This window comes from Triticum aestivum, chromosome 2D (assembly GCF_018294505.1).
Source record: "Triticum aestivum cultivar Chinese Spring chromosome 2D, IWGSC CS RefSeq v2.1, whole genome shotgun sequence".
Lineage (NCBI taxonomy): Eukaryota > Viridiplantae > Streptophyta > Magnoliopsida > Poales > Poaceae > Triticum > Triticum aestivum.
The window spans coordinates 626,286,441-626,300,227 of NC_057799.1; the positions used below are offsets into that span (position 1 = coordinate 626,286,441).

The window sequence follows — 13,787 nt, forward strand, 5'->3', positions numbered from 1 at the left end:
ATTCTAAACCGTTAGCAATACGCACTGAACTATCACGTAGTCATCAAAACGTGTATGCCAGATGTTTCGCAACATCTACAGACGATGTTGAGGTTCAGCACACCGAGCGGTGCATTAATGACATAAGCCTTCTGTGTAGCAATGAGGACAATCCTCAGTTTACAGACCCAGTCCGCATAATTGCTACTACCAACTTTCAACTAAATTTTCTCTAGGAACGTATCTTAAACAGTAGAACTAAAGCGCAAGCTATGACATAATTTGCAAAGACTTTTTGATTATGTTCATGATAATGAAGTTCATCTGATTATTTAATGAACTCCCACTCAGATAGACATCCCTCTAGTCATCTAAGTGACACATGATCCGAGTCAAACAAGGCCGTGTCCGATCATCACGTGAGACGGACTAGTCATCATCGGTGAACATCTCCATGTTGATCGTATCTGCTATACGACTCATGTTCGACCTTTCGGTCTCTTGTGTTCGGAGGCCATGTCTGTACATGCTAGGCTCTTCAAGTCAACCTAAGTGTTTCGCATGTGTTCCGAGGCCATGTCTGTACATGCTAGGCTCGTCAACACCCGTTGTATTCGAACGTTAGAATCTATCACACCCGATCATCACGTGGTGCTTCGAAACAACGAACCTTCGCAACGGTGCACAGTTAGGGGGAACACGTCTCTTGAAATTTTAGTGAGGGATCATCTTACTTACTACCGTCGTTCTAAGCAAATAAGATGCAAAACATGATAAACATCACATGCAATCAAATAGTGACATGATATGGCCAATATCATTTTGCTCCTTTGATCTCCATCTTCGGGGCACCATGATCTTCTTTGTCACCGGCATGACACCATGATCTCCATCATTGTGTCTTCATGAAGTTGTCACGCCAACGATTACTTCTACTTCTATGGCTAACGCGCTTCGCAATAAAGTAAAGTAATTTACATGGCGTTATTCAATGACACGCAGGTCATACAAAAAAATAAAGACAACTCCTATGGCTCCTGCCGGTTGTCATACTCATCGACATGCAAGTCGTGATTCCTATTACAAGAATATGATCAATCTCATACATCACATATATCATTCATCACATCTTCTGGCCATATCACATTACATAGCACATGCTGCAAAAACAAGTTAGACGTCCTCTAATTGTTGTTACAAGTTTTTACGTGGCTTGTATAGGTTTCTAGCAAGAACGTTTCTTACCTACGTAAGACCACAACATGATATGCCAATTTCTATTTACCCTTCATAAGGACCCTTTTCATCGAATCCGTTCCGACTAAAGTGGGAGAGACAGACACCCGCTAGCCACCTTATGCAACTAGTGCATGTCAGTCGGTGGAACCTGTCTCACGTAAGCGTACGTGTAAGGTCGGTCCGGGCCGCTTCATCCCACAATACCGCCGAAACAAGATAAGACTAGTAGCGGCAAGAAGAATTGGAAACATCGACGCCCACAACTACTTTGTGTTTTACTCGTGCATAGAAACTACGCATAGACCTAGCTCATGATGCCACTGTTGGGGAACGTAGCAGAAATTCAAAATTTTCTACGCATCACCAAGATCAATCTATGGAGTAATCTAGCAACGAAGGGAAGGGGAGTGCATCTACATACCCTTGTAGATCGCGATGCGGAAGCGTTGCAAGAACACGAATGAAGGAGTCGTATTCGTAGCGATTCAGATCGCGGTTGATTCCGATTTAAGCACCGAAGAACGGTGCCTCCGCGTTCAACACACGTGCAGCCCGGTGACGTCTCCCACGCCTTGATCCAGCAAGGAGAGAGGGAGAGGTTGGGGAAGACTCCATCCAGCAGCAGCACGACGGCGTGGTGGTGATGGAGGAGCGTGGCAATCCCGCAGGGCTTCGCCAAGCACTGCGGGAGAGGAGGAGGGAGAGAGGTAGGGCTGCGCCAAGAGAGACAGGAAAACTCATGTGTTGGGCAGCCCTAGACCTCAACTATATATAGGGGGTGAGGGGGCTGCGCCCCCTCTAGGGTTCCCACCCCAAGGGGTGGCGGCCAGCCCTAGATCCCATCTAGGGGGCGGCCAAGGGGGGAAGAGAGGGGGGCGCCACTAGGGTGGGCCTTAAGGCCCATCTTCACCTAGGGTTTGCCCCCTCCCACTCTCCCTGCGCCTTGGGCTTTGGTGGGGGGCGCACCAGCCCACCTGGGGCTGGTCCCCTCCCACACTTAGCCCATGCAGCCTTCTAGGGCCGGTGGCCCTTCTGGTGGACCCCCGGGACCCTCCCGGTGGTCCCGGTACATTACCGATAGCACCCGAAACTTTTCCGGTGACCAAAACAGGACTTCCCATATATAAATCTTTACCTCCGGACCATTCCGGAACTCCTCGTGACATCCGGGATCTTATCCGGGACTCCGAACAACATTCGGTAACCACGTACATACTTTCCCTATAACCCTAGCGTCATCGAACCTTAAGTGTGTATACCCTACGGGTTCGGGAACCATGCAGACATGACCGAGAAATTCTCCGGCCAATAACCAACAGCGGGATCTGGATACCCATGTTGGCTCCCACATGTTCCACGATGATCTCATCGGATGAACCACGATGTCGGGGATTCAATCAATCCCGTATTCAATTCCCTTTGTCTACCGGTATGTTACTTGCCCGAGATTCGATCGTCGGTATCCCGATACCTTGTTCAATCTCGTTACCGGCAAGTCTCTTTACTAGTTCTGTAACTCACATCATCCCGTGATCAACTCCTTGGTCACATTGTGCACATTATGATGATGTCCTACCGAGTGGGCCCAGAGATACCTCTCCGTTTACACGGAGTGACAAATCCCAGTCTCGATTCGTGCCAACCCAACAGACACTTTCGGAGATACCTGTAGTGCACCTTTATAGTCACCCAGTTACGTTGTGACGTTTGGTACACCCAAAGCATTCCTACGGTATCCGGGAGTTGCACAATCTCATGGTCTAAGGAAATGATACTTGACATTAGAAAGCTCTGAGCAAATGAACTACACGATCTTGTGCTAGGCTTAGGATTGGGTCTTGTCCATCACATCATTCTCCTAATGATGTGATCCCGTTATCAACGACATCCAATGTCCATGGTCAGGAAACCGTAACCATCTATTGATCAACGAGCTAGTCAACTAGAGGCTTACTAGGGACATGGTGTTGTCTATATATCCACACATGTATCTGAGTTTCCTATCAATACAATTCTAGCATGGATAATAAACGATTATCATGAACAAGGAAATATAATAATAACCAATTTATTATTGCCTCTAGGGCATATTTCCAACACACCCTACGGGTGAAGGGGAGATTCGGCTGGGTTCGGCTCTGAAGACTCCATGCCTATGGTGGAAGGAGCTCATCAACCTTCCGAACTGGACGCCTCCGCCTCCTCCTCCTCCCCTGGCGAGTCAGGGCACTCCGCCTCCTCCTCCGGCGAGTGATCAGGGCACTCAGCCTCCTTCTCCGGCGCGTGGCGGCACTCCGCCTCCTTCTCCGCCTGCGCCGGCACACCCGAGCAGCCAGCCTCCTCCTTCTCCGCCTCGTCAACAAGGGCGGAAGAGACCCGCCGCCGCTCCGGCGCGTCATCCTTCTCCTCTGCCTCGTAAGAAAGGAAAGACAGCCGCAGCCACTCCGTTTGCTCCTTCGTCTAGAAATACAGCCAGAGGCGGGAGGCAATACAGATTCAGTCCTTCTATGAATACTCTAGAGAAGTTACCATACGAGAGGAGCCTGGAGGAAAACACGAAGATCGTGCGAGCCGAAGTGAAGAACTTCTTTGAAGGGGTGAAAGCACAGAAACATCCACCTCCGGAGGAGAAGATAGATCCGGTGAAAGTGAAGTATACTCTGGCTGCCCTGAAGAAACCACCAAAGTCTCCGCCGAAAGGCAACTATGAGCGCATTATTGAAAAGTCATTTATCGAAGTGAAGCGGTCGGGAAGTACTGTCAGTGATCAAAGGTTAGCAAAACGACGAGTTGGGAAAAAAATTGCCCAGCTCGGCAAACAAGCGAACCAATCGTTCCCCCGCTCCAGGTGTCTAGCGATATCGTCGCTAATGATCCGGGCGGGATGGTGCCCGATATCGTCGCTAATGATCCGGGCGGGATGGTGCCCGGTTATAACAATCTTGGAGATTACCTGCCCGACGATGTACATTATGATTTCTTGGAGGTGGAAGAACACAAATACGTGTATGGAAAGCCTCTCGTCAAAGATGAAAGATCTCTAACAACGATGATGCGAAAATTCCATGATTGGTACATGAAAACCTGCAGATAGTCTGAGGGGAGGAATATTTTGACGCTGAGAGTTAGAGAGGAGCATGACCTCGTTGGAATTGAACTGTTGAATGTTACATTTGAGGAGTTCTTCGCGTTTTTCAATCTAAAGGCCCTCGATAAATTAATGATCACTTGCTACTGCCTGTAAGTACTACTTCTGTCATTAATTAAGTCTCTATATATAGGTCAGCTCTTTCATTGCATGTATTTTTAATTATCCTCACTATATTATGCAGATTGAAGATTGCCGAATTGAAGAAAAGACAAATCGGTGATATTGGATTCATTAACACAAATCTCATAGATGCATATATGGTTCGATTTCAGGCCAGAGATACCGAGGCCAAGCTGCTACAATCGTTTGTATTATATCAAAACAAAGCTATAATACTCTCCCCTTACGAATTCCAGTGAGTTTTACTGTCTTGTGCATATTCGGTTTCCCTTATTAGTCGAGGTTATAGTAATGTAATTGATGAGTTATGCATGCGTGCGCAACTTCCACTATATTCTCCTAGAGATTAAGCTTGAGCAGGGACTAGTAACCGTCTTAGACTCGAGACGAAAAGATCCCAAGAAGTATGCGGACATGACTGAAATTCTAGAGAAGTTAAATCGATCATTATCGCACCATATCTGCAACTTTGTTCATTTCTTGATATCAAGTAATTGTTTTCTTTGTCTGGCAGGGTTTGGAAAAAATTCACCTCAAAAACTCCGGGACTGCCAAAGAAGCTGCAATTTAGACACCCGAAAGTAAGTACTATAGTAGCATGTTTCACGCATCTCCTAGTGATTCAAGCGCTAGTTTCATCAATACCATTTAACATGCTTGCTAATTATCAGTTTGATTGACCTCTATTTCTTGTAAAGTGGTTGTGGCAGGAACAAGGGAATAATTACTGTGGATACTACATTTGCGAGTCCATCCGCCACACGACCTGTGAGCGGGGCTACTCTGACAAACAATATGAAATGCGTAAATAATAATATTTACAATTTTATTTTATTACCATTATTTGTGTTGAGTTTCATTTATTCATATATATGTATTGACCCCCTTCTTCAAATTAGATATTTCGGATGCGGGATGAACTCCTACCACCAGATCGTATGCGAGCAATTCAAGAGGAATTGGCGGCATTCTTTCTTGACCACGTGATCGCTAAAGACGGAGAATACCATGTGGACCCTGAGTTCATTTGGAATTAGGAGATTATATTGTAAGAGATAATTATATTGTATATATGTAGCCAGTAGCGTCGGATAGATATACGAGAACTTGTTGTTCGGCCAATCTCTCAGAGAAGGCGAGATGGTCGATATCACTTCTCTTTGTATGCATATGTTCATGACGATCTTCTGTTTCCTTCATTTTCTTACTAGCTAGCGTGTCTAGTCCTCTCTATACGTATAGTACATAGCGTCGACCAAGCACGGAGATAAGAGAGGACACTTCTCTCTATTAATTAGCTAGCTAACACAATATATGAAACACCTAAATTAACCCTCCAAAACCCCCTAAACCCCCCCCCTTTCAAAAAAAAACAAAAAACCTAGCCCCTGAAATGCTGACGCGTGGATGCCTATTGGTCCCGGTTGGTGCCACCAACCGAGACCAAAGGGCCTCCTGCCTGGGCTCGCCGCACCGGCCACGTGGAGGCCCATCTGTCCCGGTTTGTATAAGAACCGGGACTAAAGGTCTAGGGCATTAGTACCGACACTTTAGTCCCGATTCAAAAACCGGGACAAATGGCCCTTACGAACCGGGACAATAGGCCCTTTTTCTACTAGTGTCTCCTCCCCGTCAAGCTCATGTTCATCGAAGATATCCACTTGTGGGAACTGGGAAGACAGATAGCTTGCTTGCGGAGGACAACATGCTCGCTGACGGCGGCATCCCGGACGACTACACGCTCGCGGACAGCGGCGTCCACCCGCACGGCGGCGTTCCCGTGGAAGGCGACGTCCAGCAGGGCAACGAAGTCGTCCACCCGCAAGACAGCGTGCCCGCGGAGGGCAGCGTCTGTCGGTGTCAAAACCGGCAGATCTCGGGTAGGGGGCCCAAGCTGTATGTCTGCGGATCGATGTTAACTATGATCAAAAGGACACAGTGTTTACCCAGGTTCGGGCCCTCTTAATGGAGGTAAAACCCTACTCCTGCTTGATTATATTTGATGAGTATAGGGGTTACAAGAGTTGATCTACATCGAGATCGTAATGGCTAAACCCTAGCTTGGCTAGCCTATCAATGTTGTTGTTGTGATCCTGCCTTCGATCTAACCCTTCGGTTTATATAGATACCGGAGGGGCTTAGGGTTTTACAAAGTCGGTTTAACAGAAAGGAAATAGTATATATCCGGACACCTAAACTTGCCATCCACGTATACGGGAGTCCCTACCGGACACAAGAGGTGGTCTTCTGTCTTGTATCTTGACGGCCCATTAGTCCGACCCATATCCAGTAGACCGGACGCCCGAGGACCCCCTAGTCCAGGACTCCCATAGTAGTCCTTGAACCAGTCTTCAATGACGATGTGTTCAACGCGCAGATTGTCTTCGGCATTGCGAGGCGGGTTACCTGAACAAAATACATCAACCTTCCTCCATAAAAGAACTATATTCGGCCTTGCGTAATTAACACAACCCTTAGTCGCGAAGGTAGGATATATAAAAAAACAGGAACAGTGTCTTTACTGACAACTTTTTTCGGCGAAGTGTCAGACTTGACCCTTCAGCGTTTTGAACCGTTTTCGCACCCCGCGTTCTGTGTTTCGAGGCCAAGCCCCATTGGCATGTCCTGTCAAAACAGAGATCGTGCCCACTTAATACAGGATTGCTCATCAATAAAATTTGGGTAATCCAACCGTTTACGGTGCACGCTTTCATTGGGAATAAGCGAGTTTCAAGGCACAAGTGGGGGGACGGTTGGCATTTTTACCGCCTATAAGAGGGCAATGGATTTCTCCTTTCTTCCCCACGCCTTCCAATCTCCTCAGCCTTCCAATCTCCCAAGCTCTCAGGGCCCGAAAAGTTTTCGTCTTCCTCACCACCACCACCTCCTCTGACCATGGTCAGATCCGGTTCCAAGGGCAAGTGGGAGGCCTCCTCCGTCATGGAGAAGGAGATAAAGGATCTCCGGAGCACGGGATACCTAGCCGCCACCATCGCACACAGGCTCCCCACCAAGGGTCAGATCATCCCCACTCCGGAGGCCGGCGAGAGGGTCGTTTTCCTCCCCCATTTCCTTAGAGGGTTAGGTTTTCCACTCCACCCCTTTGTCACGGGACTCATGTTCTATTACGGGCTAGATTCCCATGATCTAGCCCCGAACTCTTTCCTCCACATCTCGGCGTTTATCGTCGTGTGTGAGGCTTTACTCCGCATCCCCCCCTCCACTTTGGCCTATGGCTGAAGATCTTCAATGTGAAGCCGAAGGTGATCGACGGGCAGTACGCAGACTGCGGCGGGGCCATGATAAGCAAGCTGCCCAACGCCACATGGCCCAAGGGGGCCTTTGTCGAGACCGTCAAGGTCTGGCAACAAGAATGGTTCTACATCACTGAGCCGCGCCGTAGCAACTGGGCGGCGATTCCGATAAACATTACCTTTATGTGTATGTCATTTGCATTCATGACAAAAGTACCATTTAAACTACCTAAGGTTATTAATGTAATTAACATTATTAAAAAAAGGTATAAACAATACTTTTTTCAGGAATAAAAATTACATGCGAATGTAGGTGATGTTTTATGAACATCCTGATATCTTATTTGCATTTCTTTGAATTCATATCAACTTGTTATGAAATTTCGAAATAACGGTCAAAGTCGTTTGAACATTCATTGTTGATATAAATGGTACTCACAGCGGCCGCTTCCTCGTAGTAGCTCACAGCGGTACAATCGTTGTTGCCAGAAGTTGTCGCCATTACCGGTTCTACAAGATGCAGTGCTCATCGCACCTATCTCCCACCTTCATTAAATCGCTTCCGATCAGCGAGGGCTTCTTTCACCTTTGGCTGCCATGGATGCGCCTCTCTCCCCCAAGCTAGTTGCTCCCATAGCGCTTCAGCCGGATGCCGCTTAGCAGACGCTTATATGCTTTTGGGAGCACGACCTTTATGGATTGGAATCCTCTGATTTAATTTGCTTGATTCACAGTTCTGTATCAGCAAATCACGAATCTTAATTGCCCACTCCTCATGGACAGGACATAAAAACTGAAGTTCGACCGTATTTGTCAAATCAAATTACATAATAATACATGCACATGCCACACGACGAGGTGTGGTCAGCTATCTCAAGTTTTCCCCTTTCAAAAGAAAGTTTTTCCCTTTAATAGTTATTTGAAGGAAATAATAATGATATGTACATACACATTGAAAAATATACTCCTGTTAAGCACCGGCGGCCATAGATCTTGATCCAACGGCCCTGGCCGGTCGTCATGACGCGTCACCAACATACAAAAGTCCTCATCCGATGAGATCAATCTCATTAATCGATCGTGCTTAAACAGAATTACAATCACAATTAGAATATTCCCTCAGCAAAAGAAAAAGATTAAGACTTGAACACGAATTAATATAAACCGACCGAACCCGACCCCTCGCACCATCTATAAATCCGACCGCACCCGACCCCTCCCCCCACAAACCCACCCACCGATCCGTCACAACCCACAAAAAAAAAACTCGAAAAAGCTCCAGGCCCGACCGAGAGAGCGACGCCCGTCTCCCCACGTCGTCCCCCACCATGGCACGCGCCGCCGCGGCGGGGCCGGGCCTCCTCCTGGCCCTGCTCCTGCTCGCCGTCGCGGCCGTCGCCTCGGCCGCCGACATGTCCATCATCGCCTACAACGCGGAGCACGGGGCGCGCGGGCTGGAGCGCACGGAGGCGGAGGCCCGGGCCGTCTACGACCTCTGGCTGGCCGAGCACGGCGGGGGCTCCTACCCCAACGCCAACTCCATCCCCGAGCGGGAGCGCCGGTTCCGGGCCTTCTGGGACAACCTCCGCTTCGTCGACGCCCACAACGCGCGCGCCGCGGCCGGCGAGGAGGGGTACCGCCTCGGCATGAACCGCTTCGCCGATCTCACCAACGACGAGTTCCGCGCCGCCTACCTCGGGGTCAAGGGCACCGCCGAGAGGAACAGGGCCGCCCGCGTCGTCGGCGAGAGGTACCGCCACGATGGGTCGGACAAGCTGCCGGAGGCCGTCGACTGGAGGGAGAAGGGCGCCGTCGCCCCCGTCAAGAACCAGGGCCAATGCGGTGAGAAACTCCTCCTCTTCTCACCTTGAACGATTTTTGTTATCAGATTTAATTTAGATTTAGATTTGTCCCCTGTTCTGTTAACGGCGGATCTCGGATCTGGGTTCTTCGTCACCTTTACCCTAGTTCTTGTCGATCCCAAAATCGATCTATGATGCAACCGTTGTCCTGAGAAAAAAAAAATCCTCTTTTGGGGCTTAATTAGATGCAAATTTGTTGACGTACGGGTAGGTTATAGTTGCAAAAAAGTTCATGCTTTTCTTAGGACGGAAGCAATGGCCATGAGTCGCGCGGCTTTGACTTGCACAGGGGTTAATGGTACCCGATTCGTTGTGTTGCCTTGCGCTGTGTGGTTTGGAAGTAGTACAGAAGTATTATTCCGATCTGTGGCTGCCTTTTTGGGTTGGTTCTTGTCTGTTCCTCGCAGCTCAGATTGTCGTATTGGTGCATCTGTCAGTCAAGCGCTGCTGACCAGTTGATCATACGAACTTAAACCGTCAACCAACTACCTAAGGCATTAACCATACCTGACAACGTTTGGAAGTATGGTGATTAGGATGTCTTATTCTGTCACCTTCCTTTAATACTGGGCCATGGGGGAATAACCGAAGAAGCAAACAAACGTTATGTATCCTTATTACTAGTAAGAAGGAAGCAATGGCCACTTTCACTTGAACAACAATTAATGGCAGGCGGTTCGTTGGACTTGCCATGTGCTTTAGCTCCATTATTGTTCTGATATGTGGCCACCTTCTTTTTGGGTAGTTTTTGTTTGGACATTGCAATTGGAATTGTTGTATTGCGTGCATCTGTCAGTCAATTGCTGCTGACCAGTTGATCATATTAACTTAAACCATCAACCAAGTATGCAAGGGAATTAACCAGATCTGACAATGTTCAGTCACAACTATTTTTAAGCTTCTTCAGTACCACTAGCTTATATAAAGTACTGTACAAATTGTGCAGCATGGTGATTATGCTGTTAGTAGTATGTGCTAGGTTACTGCTCTACTTCTTCTGTCACCTCCCATTGATATTGGGCCATTGGAAAAACAGAAGAAGCAAACGAATGCCTTGGCAGGAAATCGATCTAGTTAAAACTGTTTGAAGGTTTGGTACACCCTTTGCCTGTTACCTTTGGCACCTAATAGATGAGTTAAGTGAGCATGGCTCTTAATTGGTGTGGTCCTAGGAAGAGGTAAAGTTGGTGTGATTGTAACTGTGGCACTCTTATATGGCAAGTTTTTTTGCTGTTGACTGATTCATCGTTTGTAAATATTTTGCTGTTGACTGATGAATCGTTTTAATGGTGTGTGCAGGAAGTTGCTGGGCTTTTTCTGCAGTCAGCACAGTAGAAAGCATCAACCAAATTGTCACTGGTGAGATGGTGACATTATCTGAGCAGGAGCTTGTGGAGTGCGACATCAATGGCGGGAGCAGTGGCTGCAATGGTGGGCTTATGGATGACGCCTTTGAGTTCATCATAAAGAACGGTGGCATTGATACTGAAGATGACTACCCTTACAAAGCCGTGGACGGCAGATGTGATGTCCTCAGGGTGGGTACTTGCTTACTTCCTTCATATAGTCCCTGCATCCAGATGATGCTCGTTGCTGACCGGTACATTTTATCATATCTTTGCAGAAAAATGCGAAGGTGGTGAGCATTGATGGCTTTGAAGATGTCCCTGAAAATGATGAGAAATCGTTGCAGAAGGCGGTTGCTCACCAGCCCGTGAGTGTTGCCATTGAAGCTGGAGGCCGGGAGTTCCAGCTCTACCATTCGGTAAGTGAACTTGTTGCAGCAGGCAGCTAACTTTTATCCAGCATTCAGGCCAGTCTGGTGATAACAGGCCCCTTGATTGATCTGTATTACAGGGTGTCTTCAGTGGAAGGTGTGGCACGCAACTCGACCACGGTGTGGTTGCTGTTGGCTATGGCACCGAGAATGGCAAGGACTACTGGATTGTCCGCAACTCATGGGGTCCAAACTGGGGAGAGGCTGGGTACCTCCGCATGGAGCGCAACATCAACGTGACCAGTGGGAAGTGCGGGATAGCCATGATGTCATCATACCCCACCAAGAAGGGCGCTAACCCTCCCAAGCCAGCCCCAACACCTCCCTCACCGCCGACGCCGCCTCCCCCAGTCGCCCCTGACCACGTTTGCGACGAGAACTTCTCATGCCCTGCAGGCAGCACCTGCTGCTGTTCGTTTGGCTTCAGGAACCTTTGCCTGGTGTGGGGCTGCTGCCCGGCTGAAGGGGCCACCTGCTGCAAGGATCATTCCAGCTGCTGCCCACCGGACTACCCCGTCTGCAACATCAGGGCTGGGACTTGCTCAGCGGTAACGACTTCTGCTTTCTTAGTTTATTATTGTTGCTGCAGCATTGCGATAATAATATCTACATCTGTTTTCTGTTTATGTCTTCTGAAGTGTTCAGCTGATGCAAGTTAGGCAGTTCTGCATATTCATGCCCTATGCATGACCAAACTGACTTGTCATGCTTTTTTCTTGAAAAATACATACATACTAGTGGATAGTAGGTTTTACTTGTTCATCTTAGATCATAGTAGAAAGCCATAGCGGATGGACTGACTTGTTTTTGTTTGGATTGAGCAGACCAAGAACAGCCCGCTGAGCGTGAAGGCCTTGAAGCGCACCCTGGCCATGCGAAACACGGCATGAACTCGTCGGGAGACAGCGGTGTCTAAGGTGGAGTAGAAGGATGCGGCTGCTGGAGCTTTTCTCCCTCCGTGCACCCAAGAAGCCTTTGTGCAAAATTTGAACCAGACATTGCTTTTGTAGAATTGTTGTTGCTTAGTATTACGATTCTAGCAGTACCGCTCGCTTTATATATCCCCTACTTCTACATGTACTCAATTGTACATAGCTCGCCCCCATTTGTACTCGTACTATCTTAAAGAATATTCGTCAGAGCTAATTGGTGATCATCGTGTACATGCTGTTTGATGCTTATATGTGGATGCAACAGCACGGTTCGAGCTTTTGATGCTCTGATTTGCAGTTCGAATTTCCTGGAGTACGTCTGCTTTCTTTCTGAACTGAACAATGAAGATTAATTAGCTATGTCGTTTGTTTCTCACCGTTTATATAATAAAGTTGCCCGCGCGTTGCAATGGAGGAACATATAGTTTAGTTGTTCAACAGAGAGTGTCTAGATATCCTTGCATATTTGTTCATTGTCGATTTTTTAACAATTAAATCACTCTTCTTCCTCCTCTTCAACCATAAGCTCTCTCTGCTTCTTTGCCATATGCAACTCTCCATCCTCTTCAATTCAAAAATAAAAATAAAATCTTTATTCAGTGAAAAAAGTTTTCCTGGTTGTCGGTTTCAGATGATTGATTTTTTTCAGTGAACCCCCTGCGCTCTCTTTGCCGTATCCCTTGTCGCCTTCATGTCAACCTCATCACCGCCGCCTTGGTGTCCATCTTACCTTCGGCACATATACGGCACACAAAGTAGAACATCCGAAATTCAATATTTGTGACATATCGCTCTTATACCAATAAAAAAGAAACTGAAATTAATCCACCAGAATAAGAGTCGGTGTGCCCCACCGGCCGCCACGCCCGACGCGGCGACGAGCCCTTCGGCGGGCACGACCGCGTCCGTGGCCCGCCACGCGCCCGTCCCAGACGAGGCGCCGGAGTCCGGCGCGCACTCGGCGGCGCAGACGAGGTCCAGCACGTCCGCGGAGCCCGGCGCGCACTCGGCAGCGCGGCAAGGTCCGGACGGGACGGGCGCCCAGGACGCGACCGTTGTCGGCGGGCGAGTAGCAGCACGCGACCCCGTGCGACGACGACAGCACCCACGCGACGGCAACTTGTCCACGGCCCCGTGCGACGCCGGAGGCGGCAAGGGTGCTGCTGCTCGTGCGCCGTCGTTCGCCTACGCCATGAGCACGTTCGGGTGCGCCGGCCGTGGTGCGACGGGTGCGCGGGCGGGACGGCACGACGTCGTCGGGCCCGTCGAACGGGAGGAACCGTGCGGCGGCCCCCGACGGGAGGTGCACCAGCGCCGCTGCTCCTCTGGCTGCAGGGCGGCCCGGGCTGCTCGGGCCTCGTCGGAGACCTCTTCGAGCGGGGCGCGGGGCGGCGAGCGGTGGCGGGAGGCGGCTGACGCGCGGGGCGGATGAGAGGAGCAGGCCGCGTGGGAGAGAGGGAGAAAAGAAAAAGA

General features: G+C 49.0%; 1 protein-coding gene across 1 annotated transcript; it reads left to right on the top strand.

Moving 5' to 3' along the window:
• The first annotated feature begins 8,956 nt into the window (after positions 1 to 8,956).
• Positions 8,957 to 12,538, top strand: LOC780631 (oryzain beta chain). Its single transcript, XM_044479051.1, has 5 exons — positions 8,957 to 9,585; positions 10,905 to 11,143; positions 11,230 to 11,370; positions 11,463 to 11,930; positions 12,207 to 12,538. The coding sequence occupies exons 1-5, from the start codon at positions 9,072 to 9,074 to the stop codon at positions 12,270 to 12,272; spliced, it is 1,428 nt and encodes a 475-aa protein (XP_044334986.1). The 5' UTR covers positions 8,957 to 9,071; the 3' UTR covers positions 12,273 to 12,538.
• The last annotated feature ends 1,249 nt before the right edge of the window (positions 12,539 to 13,787 follow it).

What these genes read in the sequence shown, in the direction of transcription:
- LOC780631 (XM_044479051.1), top strand. Translation starts at nt 9,072, where the DNA reads ATGGCACGCGCCGCCGCGGCGGGGCCGGGCCTCCTCCTGGCCCTGCTC. An exon ending in GCAGATGTGATGTCCTCAGG is followed by an intron (nt 11,144 to 11,229) that starts GTGGGTACTTGC and finishes ATATCTTTGCAG; the next exon opens with AAAAATGCGAAGGTGGTGAG. An exon ending in AGTTCCAGCTCTACCATTCG is followed by an intron (nt 11,371 to 11,462) that starts GTAAGTGAACTT and finishes TCTGTATTACAG; the next exon opens with GGTGTCTTCAGTGGAAGGTG.